The sequence below is a fragment of the Octopus sinensis genome, linkage group LG11 (assembly GCF_006345805.1).
Source record: "Octopus sinensis linkage group LG11, ASM634580v1, whole genome shotgun sequence".
NCBI classification, from domain to species: Eukaryota; Metazoa; Mollusca; class Cephalopoda; order Octopoda; family Octopodidae; genus Octopus; species Octopus sinensis.
In genome coordinates, this window is record NC_043007.1 from 32,173,282 (window position 1) to 32,190,917 (window position 17,636).

Genomic DNA, 17,636 nt, shown 5'->3' on the forward strand with positions numbered 1-17,636 from the left:
AACTAATCCCCTCCTTCTGAAATTGTTGGCCTTGTGCCAAAATTTAAGACCAAGGGACTGAACCGGAAACCTTGTGGTTGGGAAGGAGACTTCTCACCACACAGCCACGCCTGCTCACCTACATTATATTTCCTATGGAGCATACTAAGCTTCATTCCTTTCTAATGTTTTCATGTCTTCAGCTTTCAGGGCCCTTGTCTCTCTACCATGTAGCATTGGAGTTTGTACACAAGCATCATACAATCTGCTTTTCACTCTGAGGGAGAAACCTTTTGCTACCAACAGAGGCAAAAGCTCTCTGGGTTTTCTCTAGTCTGTTCCTATTCTAGCAAATCTTTGCATTTCTTTGTTTTCGTGTTTTCACACATTCATAGTTAACAATGACAGTGTCATACAAGCTTTGTTGTTTATTTGCAACCTCATGTTGAAATGTATCTGGATTAGTAGAAAACATCACCTTGTGGGAAAACACATGAAGGTTGGCATCAGAAAGAGCATCCAGCTGTAGAAAATCTACCTCAACAAATTTCATATACAGATGTGTGTGTGTGTATTTATTATGAAAGATGAGTGAGGTCATGTTTGTGTGTGTGAGAGAGAGAGAGAGATAAAAGAAATACTGGAGATGAAAAAAATGTAGAATTTAATGCGACACACTGTTAATGTTTCTTTACCTCACACAAACATTGCCACTTATCCAGCACTCCATATTTACATCTTTCTTGACTGAGCCCATTTTATTCCAAATAGACCTCCGGCCTGGGATTTTTTTTTTTTTTGACATATAAATATTGAAGCTTGAGTGTAAGGATATGATGAAGTAAGATATACAAGGGTTTATAATGTAAATCAGGCATAAAGGAGATATAATGACACTAAGGAGAGCATAGTATAATTAGAAAATTTAAAATATGAGATTTGTAATAGTGTGTGGTAGCACAATTGGAAGGTGTCTGTAAGGGTATGTTTGTATATATGAGTTGGAACTGCAAGCCAAAGGGAGAGTAGTGGATCAATGTTAGAGATGGAATTTCAAAAGGTGGTAAGGCAAGGTATAAAAGAGGTGATGATAATGAGCAAAACCTGGAAATTTGTAGACAAGGACAGATGTGTGACAAGTTCAAAAGTTCTTAAAAGCTAGAACAATATTATTCAGTAGACAACGTGAAAGTTATATAAGATGAATTTATTTGGGTAAAGGCAAGAAGGAACCAACTCCAGTTTTGAATTTAAAAGCTGTAGAAGTTATCAGATTTTTGTACTTCTTAAAGCTATTGATACGTGTAGGAATAGTTTTAATTATTGCTGAATTAATATTGTAATCAAAGCTACTTTTATTCTTTAAATCCCAGATGTACTTGGAGAGCATTGTTGTGTCTTTTCTATCATCATGTCTAAATGGTTATGTATGAATATAAAAGTATCCTCAGGACTTTAGCACACTCAACAGCTTCTTTTGAAGGTATTTACTTTTTATAGGCTAAGTGTTGCTAGTATGGTAGTTGCATATGGTAAAGAATCTTGTGTGATTGGTATGCTAATGTTCTTATATTGATACATACTAAGTGGGTAGTGAAATGGTATGTGTAGTTGTAACTTAACATTATTTGTATTAAAAATCTTATGAAACTTATGGCTGGTAGAAAAGTGTTTACTAATTAAATTTAGAAAGGAAGAAGCAATATTCGAACTAACATTTAAACTGAAAGGTGGGTTAAACCATGACTCTTGGTATTGTTATCATTAGAAGTATTTTGTCTGGGTCTGTTTTTAATTTTGTTAGTGAAACTGCTTATTGGAAGATATTCTGGAAATTCATTTTCTGATATTTCTAAGCAAATTTCTCAGAATAGTAGTGGGGTGATTAGAGTCTTTATGAATACATTTTATAAAGTGCTTGAAAATGAATCAAAAGTGATATCTAAAAAAAAATTTTTTATTAAAAAAGATTTTTTAATTCAGCAATAACAAAGAGTTGTTTTATGAAACCAGTATAAATTCACAATTATTTTAGAATGTAATTGAAATACGTAAGGGGTGTATTTTGGTTAGAAATATCATAGCAAAAGGGTTCATGAAGTACTGGCTTGGAGCTTCAATTTAAGTACTTAATTCAACTAAATCATAATTATATATATGTATATATATATATATATATATATATATATAGATATATGCTGGTGTTTCGTAATTGGCACGTTAAAGGCACCCACTACACTCTTGGAGTGGTTGGCGTTAGGAAGGCCATCCAGCTGTAGAAACCTTGCCAAATCAGATTGAAACGTGGTGGAGCTCCCCAGCTTTAACAGTTTTCAGTCAAACTGTTCAACCCATGCTAGCATGGAAAACAGACATTAAATGCTGATGATCATATATTCTAAGCCTACTAAATTCAATGTTTATCCTATTTTACTTTTAGGCAAGTTTCAATTCAGTCAAATAAGATAAAAATAAGTATAAGTCTGAATTCATTGCATAATTAATTAAAAAACACCACCAGATATTTTACAAACATCCATTGATTAAAATGTTCTTCATTTATAGTAGTATGGGACATAATATTTTAATGTCTGTTAAACCAGTTTTAGTTTTTAGATGAGATGCAGGTGTTTTTTTTTTCAGTTACCCCAAACCTAAATGGTCTTCAGAAGAAAGTCATTTATTACCAAATAAATGGCTTTCAACCTCTATCTGAAAGATGCAGCGATTTGTTGCATAGATCTTCTATTGCTGGATTTTTTATAACTGTATTTTTTCGTTCCTATGATGTGTAGCCATATTGGATTTTTAAACTCCCATTTTAACCATACTAGTCTTACCATCTTGTAGTCAGGCCCCTTTTAAAGCTATAAACAGTGACCCTTTCACAGTCAAAACTCATATCCCTTCTTTGTCAGTAACATTGTTTTGATTAGTTCATCATTATTGAGAAATGATTCTATTTTAAACTTTTATGGGTTATCTGTTTGTGTCTCCTAAAATTTACTTGTAAAATTATGATTTGAAGATTTATGGAAACTAATTTTTCAATTTAAGCATGAATGCTAAATATTTTAGTAAAACTATCACCTTTAATACGTTATTTTCGTTTTCTTTATCTAGACAGGGGACAGTGGTTTGCAACCCAGGAATATACAAGTCCACAGTACAGCTTACAGTACAAGAGAAATGAACAACACTGAACCAGATTCTGTGAGAAATATGTGGTCTCAAGCTCATATGACATCTACTGCTTCTAGTTCTTTGAATTCAGTTCCTGGCTGCCAAATTCCACCTCCTTGGCCCGAAACCTTGGTCATGAGCACAGCTGCTTCTGTACCATCTACTAAAAACTACAACATGCCAACCCAGTCCTCAGCAAATAACTATCCTAACGTTAACCCAGTAAACTCTTATTTATTACCCAACAGTTCAAATAGTTTACCATTATCTAGTTGTGGAAACCTCAAAGGACCTACCTATTCTGATAGTATCCAAAAAGTTCCTACAAGTAATCAAGTTCCATTTTTCAGTCCAACATCCAGCTCCAAAAAGAATAATTCTGTTAAAATTCTCTCTGCTTCTAGTACTTATAGTAAAACCGCTGCTGGTTTCCCCAGTTCAACATTAGGTCAGATAGGGTTCACTACAACTTCTGCTAGTTCTACAAGTTCAACAAACCCGCTAATGAATCCTTGTCCTAAATATTCTGCTCAGAGTCTTGGAAAACCATCTGGCCTAATAACATCAAGTAACATTAGCTCTATTGCTCCGAACTTTTCAAATTCTGGAACAGAACCCACGATTATTTCAAAAAGTTTTTCAACTCCAGTAAATTCGATGCAGTTATCTCATAGTAATGACAGTCCGGTAGGGGTGACTTCGACGGAAAGTTATCAACAGTCCACACCAGATATTAACTCTATGAACATAACTCAGGTTTCAAATAGTTCTGTGAGTGCTGGACAAATGCCGAGCAGTTCAGTGATTCATATGGTTGCTGGTTCCAAGAAAGCTGGCCAGATGAGACCCATTTCTGTTAGTCCAAGTCATATATTATCTAGTTCTGTAAGTTCTGGACATCTGGAATCCAGTTCGTTGAACCAGGGTCATATCTCAAGTAGTTCTGTTACTTCTGGCCATTGTATTGAGGGATCGATGAATTTAGGTCATATGGTCAACCCAGTAAATCCTAATAATGCTTTGTTGACACCCAGTCATATGCAAAATAATGCTCTGAAAACAAGCCATGGCCAGATGTTACCTAGTACATTACAACAACAACAACACCAGCAACAACAACAACAACACCAGCAACAACAACAACACCAGCAACAACAACACCAGAGTCAAATTTCTAGTGGTCAAATACACCCTGCACAAGTACAGGGTGGTTCATTGCACACAAATCAAATACCCCCTGGTCCAAAACATTCGAGTCAAATGCCTGGTGTTCACACAATGCATCCTATTCAGATGATAAATACTCCTATGAATCAAGGGCCAGGCTCTGTGCATCAGCCTCAAGTTCCTGCTGGAATCATGCATCCCAGTCAAATGCCAGCAGGGCATATGCAGGGAAAGCCAATGGAGCATAGTCAGCGGTCAGGACATATGCATCCTGACCAAATGTCAAACAGACCAATGCTTTCCGGTCAAATATCAGACATACCCATAAGCACTCCTCAGTCTACTGTTGGTTCTTTACAAACTGGCTTTGTAGCTAGTTATATGAATTCTAACCAAAGTTCCGTTTCTAGTAGCTCTCTTCAGCCAACACAGGCTCCTAGTAGCTCTGTATATTCTCCACAAGGATCAGTCAGTTCTAGTTACAATATACAAGATTCTATTTACTCAATGCAAAGATCTAGCAATTCCTCCTATCCAGGACAAATGTCAGGAGGTTCTGTTCATCCTGCTCAGGTGTCAGGGGGCTCTATACACCCGGCACAGGTGTCAGGTGCTTCTGCACACCCTGCACAGGTGTCAGGTGCTTCTGCACACCCTGCTCAGGTGTCAGGTGCTTCCACACACCTTGCACAGGTGCCAGGAAGTTCTGTACAACCTGTTATGGTGTCAGGTACTTCCACACACCCTGCAAAGGTATTAGGTACTCCTGTACGCCCAGCTATGATGCCAGGCAACTCCGCACACCTAGCACAGGTGTCAAGTAGCTCTGCACACCTGGCACAGGTGTCAGGCAGCTCTGCACACCCTGCACAGGTGTCAGGCAGTTCTGCACACCCTGCACAGGTGTCAGGCGGCTCCACACTCCTTGCACAGGTGTCAGCCGGCTCCACACAACCTGTACAGGTGTCAGGTAGTTCTCCATACCCTGCACAGGTGTCAGGCAGCTCTGCACACCCTGCACAGGTGTCAAGTGGCTCTGTACACTTTGCACAGGTGTCAGGCAGTTCTGCACACCTTGTACAAATGTTGGGTAATACTACCCAGGTGCTAGGCAATTCTGTTAACTCTACTCCAGTCGCTTGTAGCTCTGCCAGTTCTTTACAGATGTCAGATAATGTATCACAGCTTTCCCAAGTATCAGGCAGTTCTGTGCATCCATCACAACTATCAGACAACGCTGTGCATCTATCACAAATGGCTGCCAGCTCGGTGCATTTACCACAAGGATGTAGTAATTCTACTTCGTCAGCACAGATATCTGATAGCTCTCATGTAACACACCTACCCAGTGGCTCTGTGGATCCTCTGCTGGTTCCTGGTAGTTCTTCCCACATCATGCAGAAACCAGCTAGTTCTACTCACCTTTTACAAGCCTCAAACACTTCTGCACATGTGTCATCGGTTTCACATTTGAGCACAGTTGGGCCTCAACTGCATGGTACTTCTGGAAAGCCACTAGCTGCAAATTATACACCCACTGCACCAGTTCCAGTAAGCTCTGGTAAACAAAGCTTGAATAATCCTGTTGCTCCAGCAAGAACTGCCTCGGACCCCACTAAGTTACGGAGCCCCTATGGGAATGCTAACTTTATGAAATTGAACCAAGTGTCTAGTAGTAGTTCTGAAAGTCGGGGTCTGAAAACTAATAACTTGTTGTCACACAGTCAGGGTACAACAAGCTCTTATAAAGATTCAACCAATCTCAGCAAAACAGAACAGACTGTCGACAGTGTTACTAACACTGCTTTTATTTCCAGTAACACTTCTCCGGTTGAAAGACCTGTTAGTAGTCTCCCCAATATAAGCCAGGTTATTGAGGAGTCATTGAATACTAACATGATTTCAGATGCTTGCAGGAAAGATAATAGTTCAAACTCGTGTAAAAAAGTCAAGCCATCTACTGAGGTTTCTAACACTTTTCAAGCTTCATCTAGTTCTCTCCCCAACCAAACAATTGAAAATGTTTCAAAATTAAATTATATTTCCGGGAATGTAGTTAAAACTGACAAAATGTATGGCAGTTCTTTAAAACCTGAACAGTTACCATCAAGTCTTGTCACAAATGTACAGGCACCCAATAACTCTCGAAAGACTAGTGAAATGTCTGGAAATTCCAAAACTGATCAGATGGTGGCTGGTTACAGTGGATTTGGTCAAATATCTAATACTGCTCTGAAGACTGGTGTAGTGGAAAGCACTTTACCTGGTAACATTGTAAAACCTTCAACAGCTGACAATTCTAAGAAACCTGAAACTACACTGGGAAGTAATGACAATTCCATGAACACTGCCTCTGTAAGTACCAATTCTTCGAGAACTGGTCAGTTGTTTGGCAACACTGGAAAGACAGATTATGTCACAGGAAGTTCTATGAAAGTGGAGAAAGTGACTGGTGATCCTTTAAAGGCAGTAAGTCAGAGTAAAATGGGCCAAGTGTGTAGCACAACTAACAGATCTGTTAACCAACATCCAGCTTCTATGTTTTCTTCAAATAACGACCAAGCATCCGTTTCTTCATCGCGAATTAGTCAGAATCGAAGATGTTCCAGCTCTTTCAAACCAGATGAAGTTTCTGGCAACTCCTTTCGGAATGAGAATTCTTTGACTAGTTCAACTGAAAATTTTCTCGTTACTGCCAGTTCAGCTGTAAGTTGTCAGGTATCAGCCAGTTCAGTAAGTGGAAGCCACACAGTTAGTGAAGCACATACAGCAAGCTCAACTCAGAACAGCCAGGTTACTGCTAGTTCCATTGACCATGGTCAGGTGTCGGCCAGTTCTACTGAAAGCCATCAGCTTTTAGATAACAGCCAAGTTAGTGGCAGTGATCATGTTACAGCCAGTTCTAATGAAAAGAATCAAGTTTCTGCAAGTTCTTCTGCTAGTCTCGTGGGCAGCACTCAGGTTAGTTGTACAGACACTAACAGCAACCATGCTAGTTCATCGGCTACCTCATCTGAAAATTGCCAAGTCACTGCCAGTTGCACTGAAAACATTCAGAATGTTGTTAGCTCAATGAGTGTGGACCAAGAAAGCAGCCAAGATGTTGCTACATCGTCAGCAAACAGTTTATTGGAAGATGGTTTTGGAAATTGTGATGCATCCGACATTTCTGCTTCAACCACAACGTTTGGCAATGAAATCACTAACAACCAAGGCATATCAAGTTCTACTGAATTTGAAAATCAGTTTGATGTGCAGCACTTGTCGAGTATTGATGTTAATTCTGCTGAAAGTTCAGAAGCCACTTGCAGGTCAGTGAAGGACATAGGACAGGCGTCAAGTTCTAGTCAGTCTGACTTGAGAAAAACGGAAAAAAATCAAGCAACTTCTACAACTGCTATTGCATCATCGGATTGTTCTGAACAAGCTAAATTAATTAACTCTGGCTCTCCTTCAGAACCGACATCTAGTTCTACCGAAAACTCTCAAATTAGTTCCAATATAAAAGAAGAATCAGCAGAAGCTAGGGTTGAAACAGCAATGGAGGTTTCAAGTGTCGAAGAAGCAGATTCAGCAACTACTAGTGCTGAAACTACAAAACCTAAAGCAAATGGGACCACACCTTGTCCACCAGTTGTAACAACAACAGAGAAAAGTAGTTCATCTAGCCGTAAAGATCACGCCAGTGAGACTGTGGATCATGACGACCATGAACAGTAAGTACTTTGGTTTTTTTTTTTTTGGTTTTTTTATCATTTTCACTATATCTGTTTTGTTATTTTTTACTTGGTAATTTTTTTTTCGTATGGCTTTGTCTGAAGCAAAGTGTGGTGATTTGCTGCAGTTGTTTGGACATTCGACCTTTTTTGATGACAGTATTTTTTGGCACTGGAGGCAAACACACACACATGCATGTGTGCAGAGATATACATGCACAGGTAGAAAGAGTGAGAGAGTAGGGGAAATTGAGAAATTACAATTTATTGATTGAACATGATTGACTTAAGGACTTTCCCTCTCTTTATGCACACAAAGAGAAATATGTTCATACAGAGAAGGGGAAGGAGAGAGAACAAGAAACGAAAGTGAGTGATGCCAAATAAGTTGGCAACACAAAGTAGGCAATACCAAAACATTTCGTACCTGTCTAAAATATGACCCATGACCATTGTAAACACTACCGGCCTTGTTAAGTTGATGCTTACAGACAGGGGCAGACTGAGAATATTAAGGGCCCTTGGACATAACTGTTCACCGGGCCCCTTAGCATTGATATCAAAGAGATTTAAAATGTAGAGTGCGGGACCCTCAGAGCTGCAGGCCCTCGGGCAGTGCCCGATTGACTGACAGCTCCATCCACCCCTGTCTACAGAAAAATTTGTGGGGGTGATTCCAGAGGGTTGGTGGTTTAGGGAAGGAGGATTAAGAAAAAAAAGCTGAATGAGGTGAGACAGTAGGAGTGTTACTAAGAGACAAGTCGAAATGGAGATGACATCTAAGAAGTTTAGAGCAATAATGTCCATTATTGAAGAAATAGAATAGGCAGAGAGGGTAGTGTGAGGTCAGTCAATCTGGTGTCCCTCTCTTAGATATTTCTGTCTGCAGCAACAATGACCCAAATGTAGAAGTAGCACTCTGTTGCGGGTTTTGTATTTTGTAGTGTGTAAGCAACTGGTCAAGCCTCAAATATTATCTGGCCCTGAAGTTAATTTTTGAGTAAATAGTGTATGTATTTGAACCTCACAGAGGAGATGACAAAAGTCCAGGGTGACTTGTGATATGTTGTTCAGGGGCAGACCTGCCTTACTCAGCAAAACTAAGGTCTGGAAGAGTTGTGTGTGTAATGCTCAAGTGGGCCCTTTGCACAATTTCCCCCTCAAGACATCCTCACCATTTTTCTTTTCTCTAAATGTTGCTTTTCCTTGATGCCACTAATCTCTCTTGCTACCTGAAAGCATTTCACTTCAAACGCATCCCTTTTTTCTTAATACTGTCCTCATTTAATTTTCTCCCTCACCATACGTCTCTCACTCTCCCTATGCACTATGCCTGCCTCTCTTTCACCCACACACTCGCAACCTATCCAACCACTCATCATTCCCTCTTTTTTTCCTCTGTCTACTGTATCATCATTATTCTTCTGCTATTCTTCATCCCTGTGCATCATTAGTCACCTCCACTCGTTATCCATCATTCGCTACAGATACAAGTTTAAAAGAAAGCGACTGCCCAGGAGAAAATTTCCCAGCAATAAAACTTGCTCAAAAAGATCAAATGTTCAAGAGGTTTCATAGGAAAATTACATGATGAAAATTCTAGGAATTAATAAGTTTCACAGTAAAAGGAAACAATGAAAGTTCAAATGATCAATAACAATTATACATGATGGAATTGTCAAAGTTCAGTAGGTTTCAAAGCAATAAGTTATGGTAGCAATTAGACATGAAGATTTATAAAAAAAAAAAAGAAAAAATTTAATGTTCTGTTCTGTATGAAAGAGAATTATTTGTCATTTGTTTTGCTGGTGGCAGCTTGAACTATGTTCAAAGCTGATATTGTTTTGTCCAACCTGAGCTAGCACGGAAAAAGGACATTAAACAATGATGCTGCTGATGATGATGATGTTTTAAGACATAGGATCAAGTCCTGATTGGCTCCTTACTCAAAGACTTCATTTGTTTTTGTCTTCTCATGGCCTGTATATAAGAAGCACTCTGTCGGTTGCGACAACGAGGGTCCCAGCTGATACAATCAAAAGAACAGGCTTGCTCTTGAAATTAACGCGCAAGTGGCTGAGCACTCCACAGACACGTGTACCGACACAGAGTGTGACAAAGCTGGCCCTTTCAAATACAATGAAATACAAGTAATACTCATTTTTACCAGCTGAGTGAACTGGAGCAACGTAAAATAAAGTGTCTTGCTCAAGCACACAAAACGCATCGCCAGGAATTGAACTCATGACCTTACGATCGTGAGCCAAATGCCCTAACCACTAAGCCATGCGCCTTCACAGTCCCATATATATATATATATATATATATATATATAATATTAATTCGAGACAAAACCACTATTTTGCAAAACAAACAAGGAAAGACTTAATCAATACATAAAAATTTTAATATAAAGAAATAAAAGTGGTGGTTTATTTCTTTATATTAAAATTTTTATGTATTGATTAAGTCTTTCCTTGTTTGTTTTGCAAAATAGTGGTTTTGTCTCGAATTAATATTATATAATATTTTACTGTAAAATTGGATTTAATCCTAAATCTGATTTTTTTCCCTGTAAATTTGGATTTATTCCCTAATATTTATTATTATATATATATATATATCTTGATTGAGTGAGTGAAGGATGAATGGGTCATATGATTGATCAGTTGCAGGATTCATTAGAATCTATGTATATGAAATATGTAGGATGGCAGGATTGGCTGGGTGTGTAGCATTGAGCTTACAGTACATTGAAGCAACATGTTGTCATTTGTTGGAAGTATGCATGTATACATACTTATGTAATATATACACATATGCACAAAGGCATCCAATCTAATATAAACCATAGATCCGACCCAGGGATGGTTCCAAGTGCAGCATATGTATAAAAGAACCCAAGTGTTTCGTGTGTTCTTCTTTATCTGTCTACTATATGCTTGTGAAAAGGGCAGATGTTGTCTCAAAAGCAGTTGTGCAGGAAAAAGTGTTAGTAAATGTGGTCGGATTGACCTGAAAATGTGCACACCTATGTTGAAAATGCTGGGGAGATTGCATGGCAACTTTGAGTTTGCTCAATTGAAAAGCGTGGCCTCTAGGGCAAAATTCCTCATCTTGAAAATGTGGCCCGAGTAGACCCGAATGAAATCGGATTATAATACTAGTACAACGACCTTGAACCCACAAGAGTAAACAAGGGAGACAGAGACAGGCAGAAACAAGGAAAATGCCCCTTGTATTTGAACACTATACAAATATTCTTTTAAAAAAACTTTTCTTTTAATTTTTCTAAATTTAATTGTTACAGTTGAAAAAGTCTCAATGACTGAAACTGGTACTGAAATGTTCTTTATAAAATTATTTTAGCATTTTCTATCTTGACTTTTTTTTCCATATATATATATATATATTTGTATTCAATAACATGCATCAAAAGTAGTAATTTTAGGGATTGAAAATAATATTTTTAATCTGTCAAATTGTATAAAATATGATTCGATTGTATTCATGCCATTGTCACTGAATTATTTTCTCTTTTTTTAAGTCATGCCTTCCTTCCTGATCAACTTTTTGAGTACCAATGGCCAGATATGAGTAGCGAGTGGTACATACTGCAAGAGCAAGTCAGTGAATACTTGACTGTTAAATCATTTAAACGAAAATATCCAGGTAAGAGGATATGTTGTATTTGAAATAGTATTTTAAAAATCAAGAATATACCTTTGTGAACAAATTCATTTTTAAATATATACCTACTCAAATGAGGATTTCGTTTAATCAAACAAAAATGTTGATATTTTAGTTTTTAAACTTTGGTTTAGATTATTTTTATATAAAGGGATTAATGAAAAATAATGGTGAAATTTTATGAATAGATTTTTCTTTTCTTTTCTTTTTTTTTTGTATAGTTTGACTTGAATTTAAAAAATTTATTTATTTATTTTTGATTTCTAGATCTGAAAAGACGGCCTGCAGAAATGAAAGAAAAGGAATTCTTGAGAGAACGTGGTGTAGTTACTGAAACCCAGTGTGATCTTGGTAAAAACCGTTTTAAAATTCCATTTGCTTATTAACATACAACGCCAGTGCCGCCTCGACTGGCTTCTGTGCCGGTGGCACATAAAAAGCACCATCCGAACGTGGCCGATGCCAGCGCCGCCTTGACTGGCTTCCGTGCCGCTGGCACGTTAAAAGCACCAACCAATCGTGGCCGATGCCATACTCCCCTGGCACCTGTGCCGGTGGCACGTAAAAAGCACCCACTACACTCGCGGAGTGGTTAGCGTTAGGAAGGGCATCCAGCTGTAGAAACAATGTGCCAGATCAGACTGGAGCCTGGTGCAGCCCCTGGCTTCCCAGACCCCAGTTGAACCATCCAACCCACGCTAGCACGGAAAACGGACGTTAAACGATGATGATACAACATGTTGAGCTGAAGTTTGTTGTTGAGCAGTATCTCCAGTTCTTGTGTCAGGGGAGTTACTTTACTCATTTATAACCAACTGAGCTGCATTCAGAGAATGAAATCTGAAATAATCCCTGCTTTCGAAACAATTGAATATGATAAACTGCTACTGCTGTCAATCAGTTGTAATTCAGTATGTAATGGTTTCAACTATCAAATTTAGGGAATGAATTTAACCTTTTACAATTTAGGTTACTCTGTCAAATGTAAGGATTATTTATGCACATTGTTGGGCCTTACAGAGCCGGGGTAACTGAGTTCTTTTTGTGCGGGCCCCATGGAGGCAAGGTGGCTGAGTTCCTTTTAAGTGTTGGGCCTCATGGAGGCAAAGTGGTTGAGTTCCTTTTGAGTGTTGGGCCTCATGGAGGCAATGGCCAAGACCTTTGGCATTATGTTGTGCTTGAGAAGTAGAACCATCAAGCTGTGCAAAATCACAGTCGTGGCAGATACCAGTGTCACGCAAATGACATGTAAAGGCTCCCATTACACGCTTGGAGTGGTTGGCATCAGGAAGGGCATTTGGCCGTAGAAAACCATACCAAATCAGACTGGAGTCTGGTGCAGCCTTCTAGTGTGCCAGCCTAGTCAAACCGTTCAACCCATGCCAGCATGGACAATGGATGTTAAATGATGATGATGATGTTTGTTATGAATTAACCATCGTTATTTTGTAGCCTCAAGATTTCAGTGATGTGATTGCTTATTTCTTTAATGCTGTTGTAGGGTAGGTGTGAGAAACTGCAATTGGCCAGTTTTGAACACAAAGCAAGTACAATATTTGGGCTGGATATGGTCGATTTAAATGCTAATGGGTTGATATAATATTAAAAACTTTAGACTAAAAACAAAACTATTTATACAATGAGAAATTCTATCCACTCACTATAAACTCTTCCAATACTAATTATATCATCTCATCATCGTTATTTGGCCAAGCTTATTTAGATTTATCTGACTTGACCACATTACCCATCAGAATCTACATAGCATTTGGGAGATTAATAGAACAACATTGCATTTATAGAGAGCTCACCCATGAAGAGTTTTGCTTGTCAACTGGGGTGTTTTTCATTCAGAAAAGTATTGTATATCGCATAGATGTCATTTATATTGTTTTTGTTTATACTGCAATTATAAGTTTCACATTTCTTGTTATACTATCGTTAATTTGCTAATTACCAAATAGATTTACATTTTCAATTTATTCTATTCTTCTACAGGATTAACCGCCCTAAGATGTGAAGAAGTATATGATTTGATGTTGAGAGATTATCCTGAGAAATATCAGGTGTGTTATATAATTCTTGATTTAAAGCCAACATTTTTGAGTTCAAATTATTGATCTTTGTGTTTTCTAATTTCAGATATTTTTAAAAAAATTAGTTTCCTTTCACTTTATTGTTTCATTTCTTTATAAATACACCGTAGATTACATTTTCAATTGTAACTATGTTGTGAATCTGAGAATGTTAACTTAGAAGATATAAAAGGGTCTGCATTCAAAGAATGCGAAATATACTGACAAAACTAAATTACCTAACAAGACACAAATATCTTGTCATAAATTCTCAAGAAATACTCTTGTAAAAAATATCAAAATATGTTATATATTATTTGTATAGTCAAAATTTATTGTGTAGATTAAAGAAATAGGTTTCCATGAAACTGCTCCTGGGGTTGGGTTAGACCAGTGTTTCTCAACCTTTTTACCCTTGCGTAACCCTTAAAATAAATTACATGTCTCAAGGAACCCCTGCACAAAAAAAAATTATATACCATATCTTTCTCATATTTTTTTCATCGTAGTTCACATGGTAAATATCATATATATATATATATGATATTTCTCACTCTTTCTTGCGGAACCCCGGTTGAGAAATGCTGGTTTAGACAGTTGATTCATCATTTGAATCTGTAATATGATTGATTGGTTTTAATCGTTTTATATTATTTAATAGGAATTCGCTTCAATTCTCCATGAACGGGAACGACAGTCTATTAATGAGAAGCACAAAGGTTATGAAGTGGTAAGCATTTAATATTCCTTTTTTTTATTATTGAATTAACTCAATAAGATCTGTGCATATATCTTCATGGAAATACATGTCTTTATACATACTTATATGTAAGTCTTTCAAATCTTGTAACGATAATAGCAGATATTGGTCTTTACATCAATGCTTCAAAGACTGGATACGTCAGAAGGGTTCAGTAAACACAATCAAACAAAGCCCTTTAAACCCCTTTGTATACTATAAGGTAATGTTGTGTCCAATGAATTGAATGTAAAAATTTATCTCACAAAAGCATGGATTGTTCTTGATTGCTTTGGTGTTAGCTGGAAGTCTTGAAAGAAGCTTCTTCTATTGCAACTGGAACCAGTGCTGTTGTATGGGTCCAGTGCTTAAACATTTGCTAAACAGCTGGAGGTGAGGCTTGATATTACTCAATGCTTGCATCTTACGGCCTAATTTTTAATACCTTGTGGATAAAGCCTCTAACGAAAGACTATATGGCAGTCATTTTATAACCACTAAAGTCATTAAGGAGAGAGACATTCATTTTGGAGAACATTGCTGAAGAACTAAGCAAGAACATGCTACACTTCTGTGCATACTCTGATACATGGATATATACAGGTCATCCAGTAAATAGCCTTCATTGACCAACTCTCAACAGACACAAGATGTTGCCCTGCTGACCTGTCTCCCATGATCGGAAGTACTGGAATTGGGTTGTCTGACTAAACCCTTTAAGGCTGTGCTCCCAAGATCTGCATGTTTAGTAATATTTGGCTATCAGTAAACAGCTATCATATGTACTTAGGGTTTTATTTTTTATATTTTATCACTCAGCAGTTCTTAAGTTTGCCTGTCATTTTTTTTTTTCAGCCTCCTAAGCTTGAAAAGAGCAAGATGGCTGATTATGTAAGGAAAGCAATGAGATCAGCTTCGGAGTTTAATAGCCAGTTTCAGCGAGAAAGAAGAGAGGAGAGAAGGGCATATTTTGACTTGCAAACTATGGTAAGTTTTTGGGATTCTGAAACTGCTTTCATTAACTGTGACTGTATTATAAGAAGGCAGGGCAATAAATGAATGAGTTAACCATTTACTTCACGCTTCCTGACTCTGCGGATGAACCAGTAAATAACTAGAAGTGATGGGATGGGATGAGAGATTCAAACTTGATTGTATATGAGGCTTGTGAATCACTTCTGAGCATAATGATTTTTCTGATTGTCATAAAATTAAAAGTTAGTAAGAAAGGAGTATATCTGGTTCAACATCAGTATGTGATTTGTATATATCTTCTCAATTTTTGTTGTTATTGCTAAATTAATATTTTAAAATCTAGCATAAAGAATTATGTCATTCCATAAAGATTTCTCTAAGTAATAAATATTCTTGATAAAATTGACTATTGTGAAACTTATATTTCAAACAAGGTTATCCACTATCCTGCTCACAAATATCCAAAACTGGAAACTGCTTGTGCGAAAGTACCTGCTTATCCTGTTAGCTTGATTCCAGGGCAATACCAAGAATTCTACAAAAAGTTTGTATTTTTTCTTTTTCTTTCAAATTTCAAATTTTTAATGATTTGCTTTTCCTAAACATCAAAACTCCTCATGTTGGAAATCTGTATAAAGATTATTCATAAAAAACTAATTGCTAAGAACAAATTAGTATTCTGATTAAAATAATTTCTAGTTTTGGTGTTAATCTCGCTCTGCGTTAACTGGCTAGGAATCTTCATAGGTTAAATAATATGTATTCTGCAAAGTTGTATTATGTTGAGTTGGATACTTTACAACTTTCCATGAAAGAAATATGACAGTGTGTGTGTGTGTGAATTTTAATTTTATAAAATTCTTTATTTTCAAAAATTTACTTCCTTTCCAAGCTCAAGCCAGTGGGATTAGACTGAGGGGACAGTGTAACAATTTTCCCATTCTGTGACAGTAGGCCCCCTCATCTGGGATGCCACATGCTGTGGCACCTTCTCCAGCAGTAACTTGGTGTTGTCAGCTATCAGCCCAGGCTCCGCTACTTGTCAAATTGAGAAAAAGAAAAACTGTTACGGTATTGGTCGCTCTCTGACAGGCTTATGGTTGAGCATCTGGCCTTCTTGGCCCGTAAACCATATATATCCCTGCTCACCACTACCAGGACAGAGATTACTGTCCACAGGTTCAAGCCGTGCAAGTTAGAGTGGCTGTTCCAGTGCATTTCCCTCACCATCCTCCAGAGCACTGCCTTTTCCATTTTATCTGCTGGTGCCTTGAGAAATGTCTATATTGTGAGAGGCAAGATCTCCATTAACTATTTACTTATGACATTAAGCCCTAAGTCTTATAAATAATCTGTGGCCAGCCACTATTTTCATGCAGTTAGGTACCTATACATATTAGCCAACAGCAAAGCTTCTACGTGGTCAGAGGATGTGCTAGGAATAAAAGATAATAAGTAACAACTAAAATGACTTAGTATAGTTTTGAGACAAAAAGACAAAAAAAAACCTGCCTTAGATTTTGTTATGTTGTTTTTCAAACCTCATGCTCATATATCATTAACCCTTCAGCATTTAAACCAGTTGTATCCAGCCAAAATATTCTACCTGTTTCACATTCAAACTAGCTAGATCCAGCCTTCCACATTTACCCTACAATGTCATTATAATAATAAACAATCACTTCAAAGCAATGAGATAATGCATGCTTAATTCAAAGCCATATGAATAAATAAGAATTACATTTGACAGAGTAGCCTGAACGGTAAAAGGTTAGACAAAAAGTTACAGATGTTTTATGAAACCAGCCCAAATTCTCAAATCTTTTAGAATTCAATTGAAGTCCATAGAGAGTGAATCTAGTTGGAAATATTTGTAATAAGAGGTTAAATGACAAACTTCTGTCTGGATATATATGATTTTATTTTCTCATAATTGCTTAAATTGTTCTTTATACTTTCTTTTATTCAGATATGAACCAAAGGAACTTAAATACTTTCCTCTCAACACGTGTATTTATGGGCCTCCCAAAAGGATACTTAATCCTTTAGTGAAACCTTCAAATGTGGATTCATCTGAAGAAATGGACGATAACCAAGATGTAAGTAGATCAA

General features: G+C 37.3%; 1 protein-coding gene across 11 annotated transcripts in view; it reads left to right on the forward strand.

Moving 5' to 3' along the window:
• Positions 1-17,636, forward strand: part of LOC115217352 (pneumococcal serine-rich repeat protein) — a 54,931-nt gene that overhangs the window by 9,071 nt on the left and 28,224 nt on the right. For 9 of the 11 annotated variants that reach the window (XR_005001227.1, XM_036507331.1, XM_036507332.1 and 6 more), the window contains exons 2-9: positions 3,103-8,045; positions 11,593-11,717; positions 12,003-12,086; positions 13,734-13,801; positions 14,472-14,540; positions 15,405-15,536; positions 15,959-16,068; positions 17,494-17,623. Coding sequence is in view for 10 of the 11 variants with exons in the window: in XM_036507331.1 (XP_036363224.1) it covers positions 3,103-8,045; positions 11,593-11,717; positions 12,003-12,086; positions 13,734-13,801; positions 14,472-14,540; positions 15,405-15,536; positions 15,959-16,068; positions 17,494-17,623 (5,661 nt within the window). In the remaining variant the exon portion in view is untranslated. The remainder of the gene's footprint in view (positions 1-3,102; positions 8,046-11,592; positions 11,718-12,002; positions 12,087-13,733; positions 13,802-14,471; positions 14,541-15,404; positions 15,537-15,958; positions 16,069-17,493; positions 17,624-17,636) is intronic. The other 2 variants (XM_036507327.1, XM_036507328.1) reach the window with 2 other exon arrangements.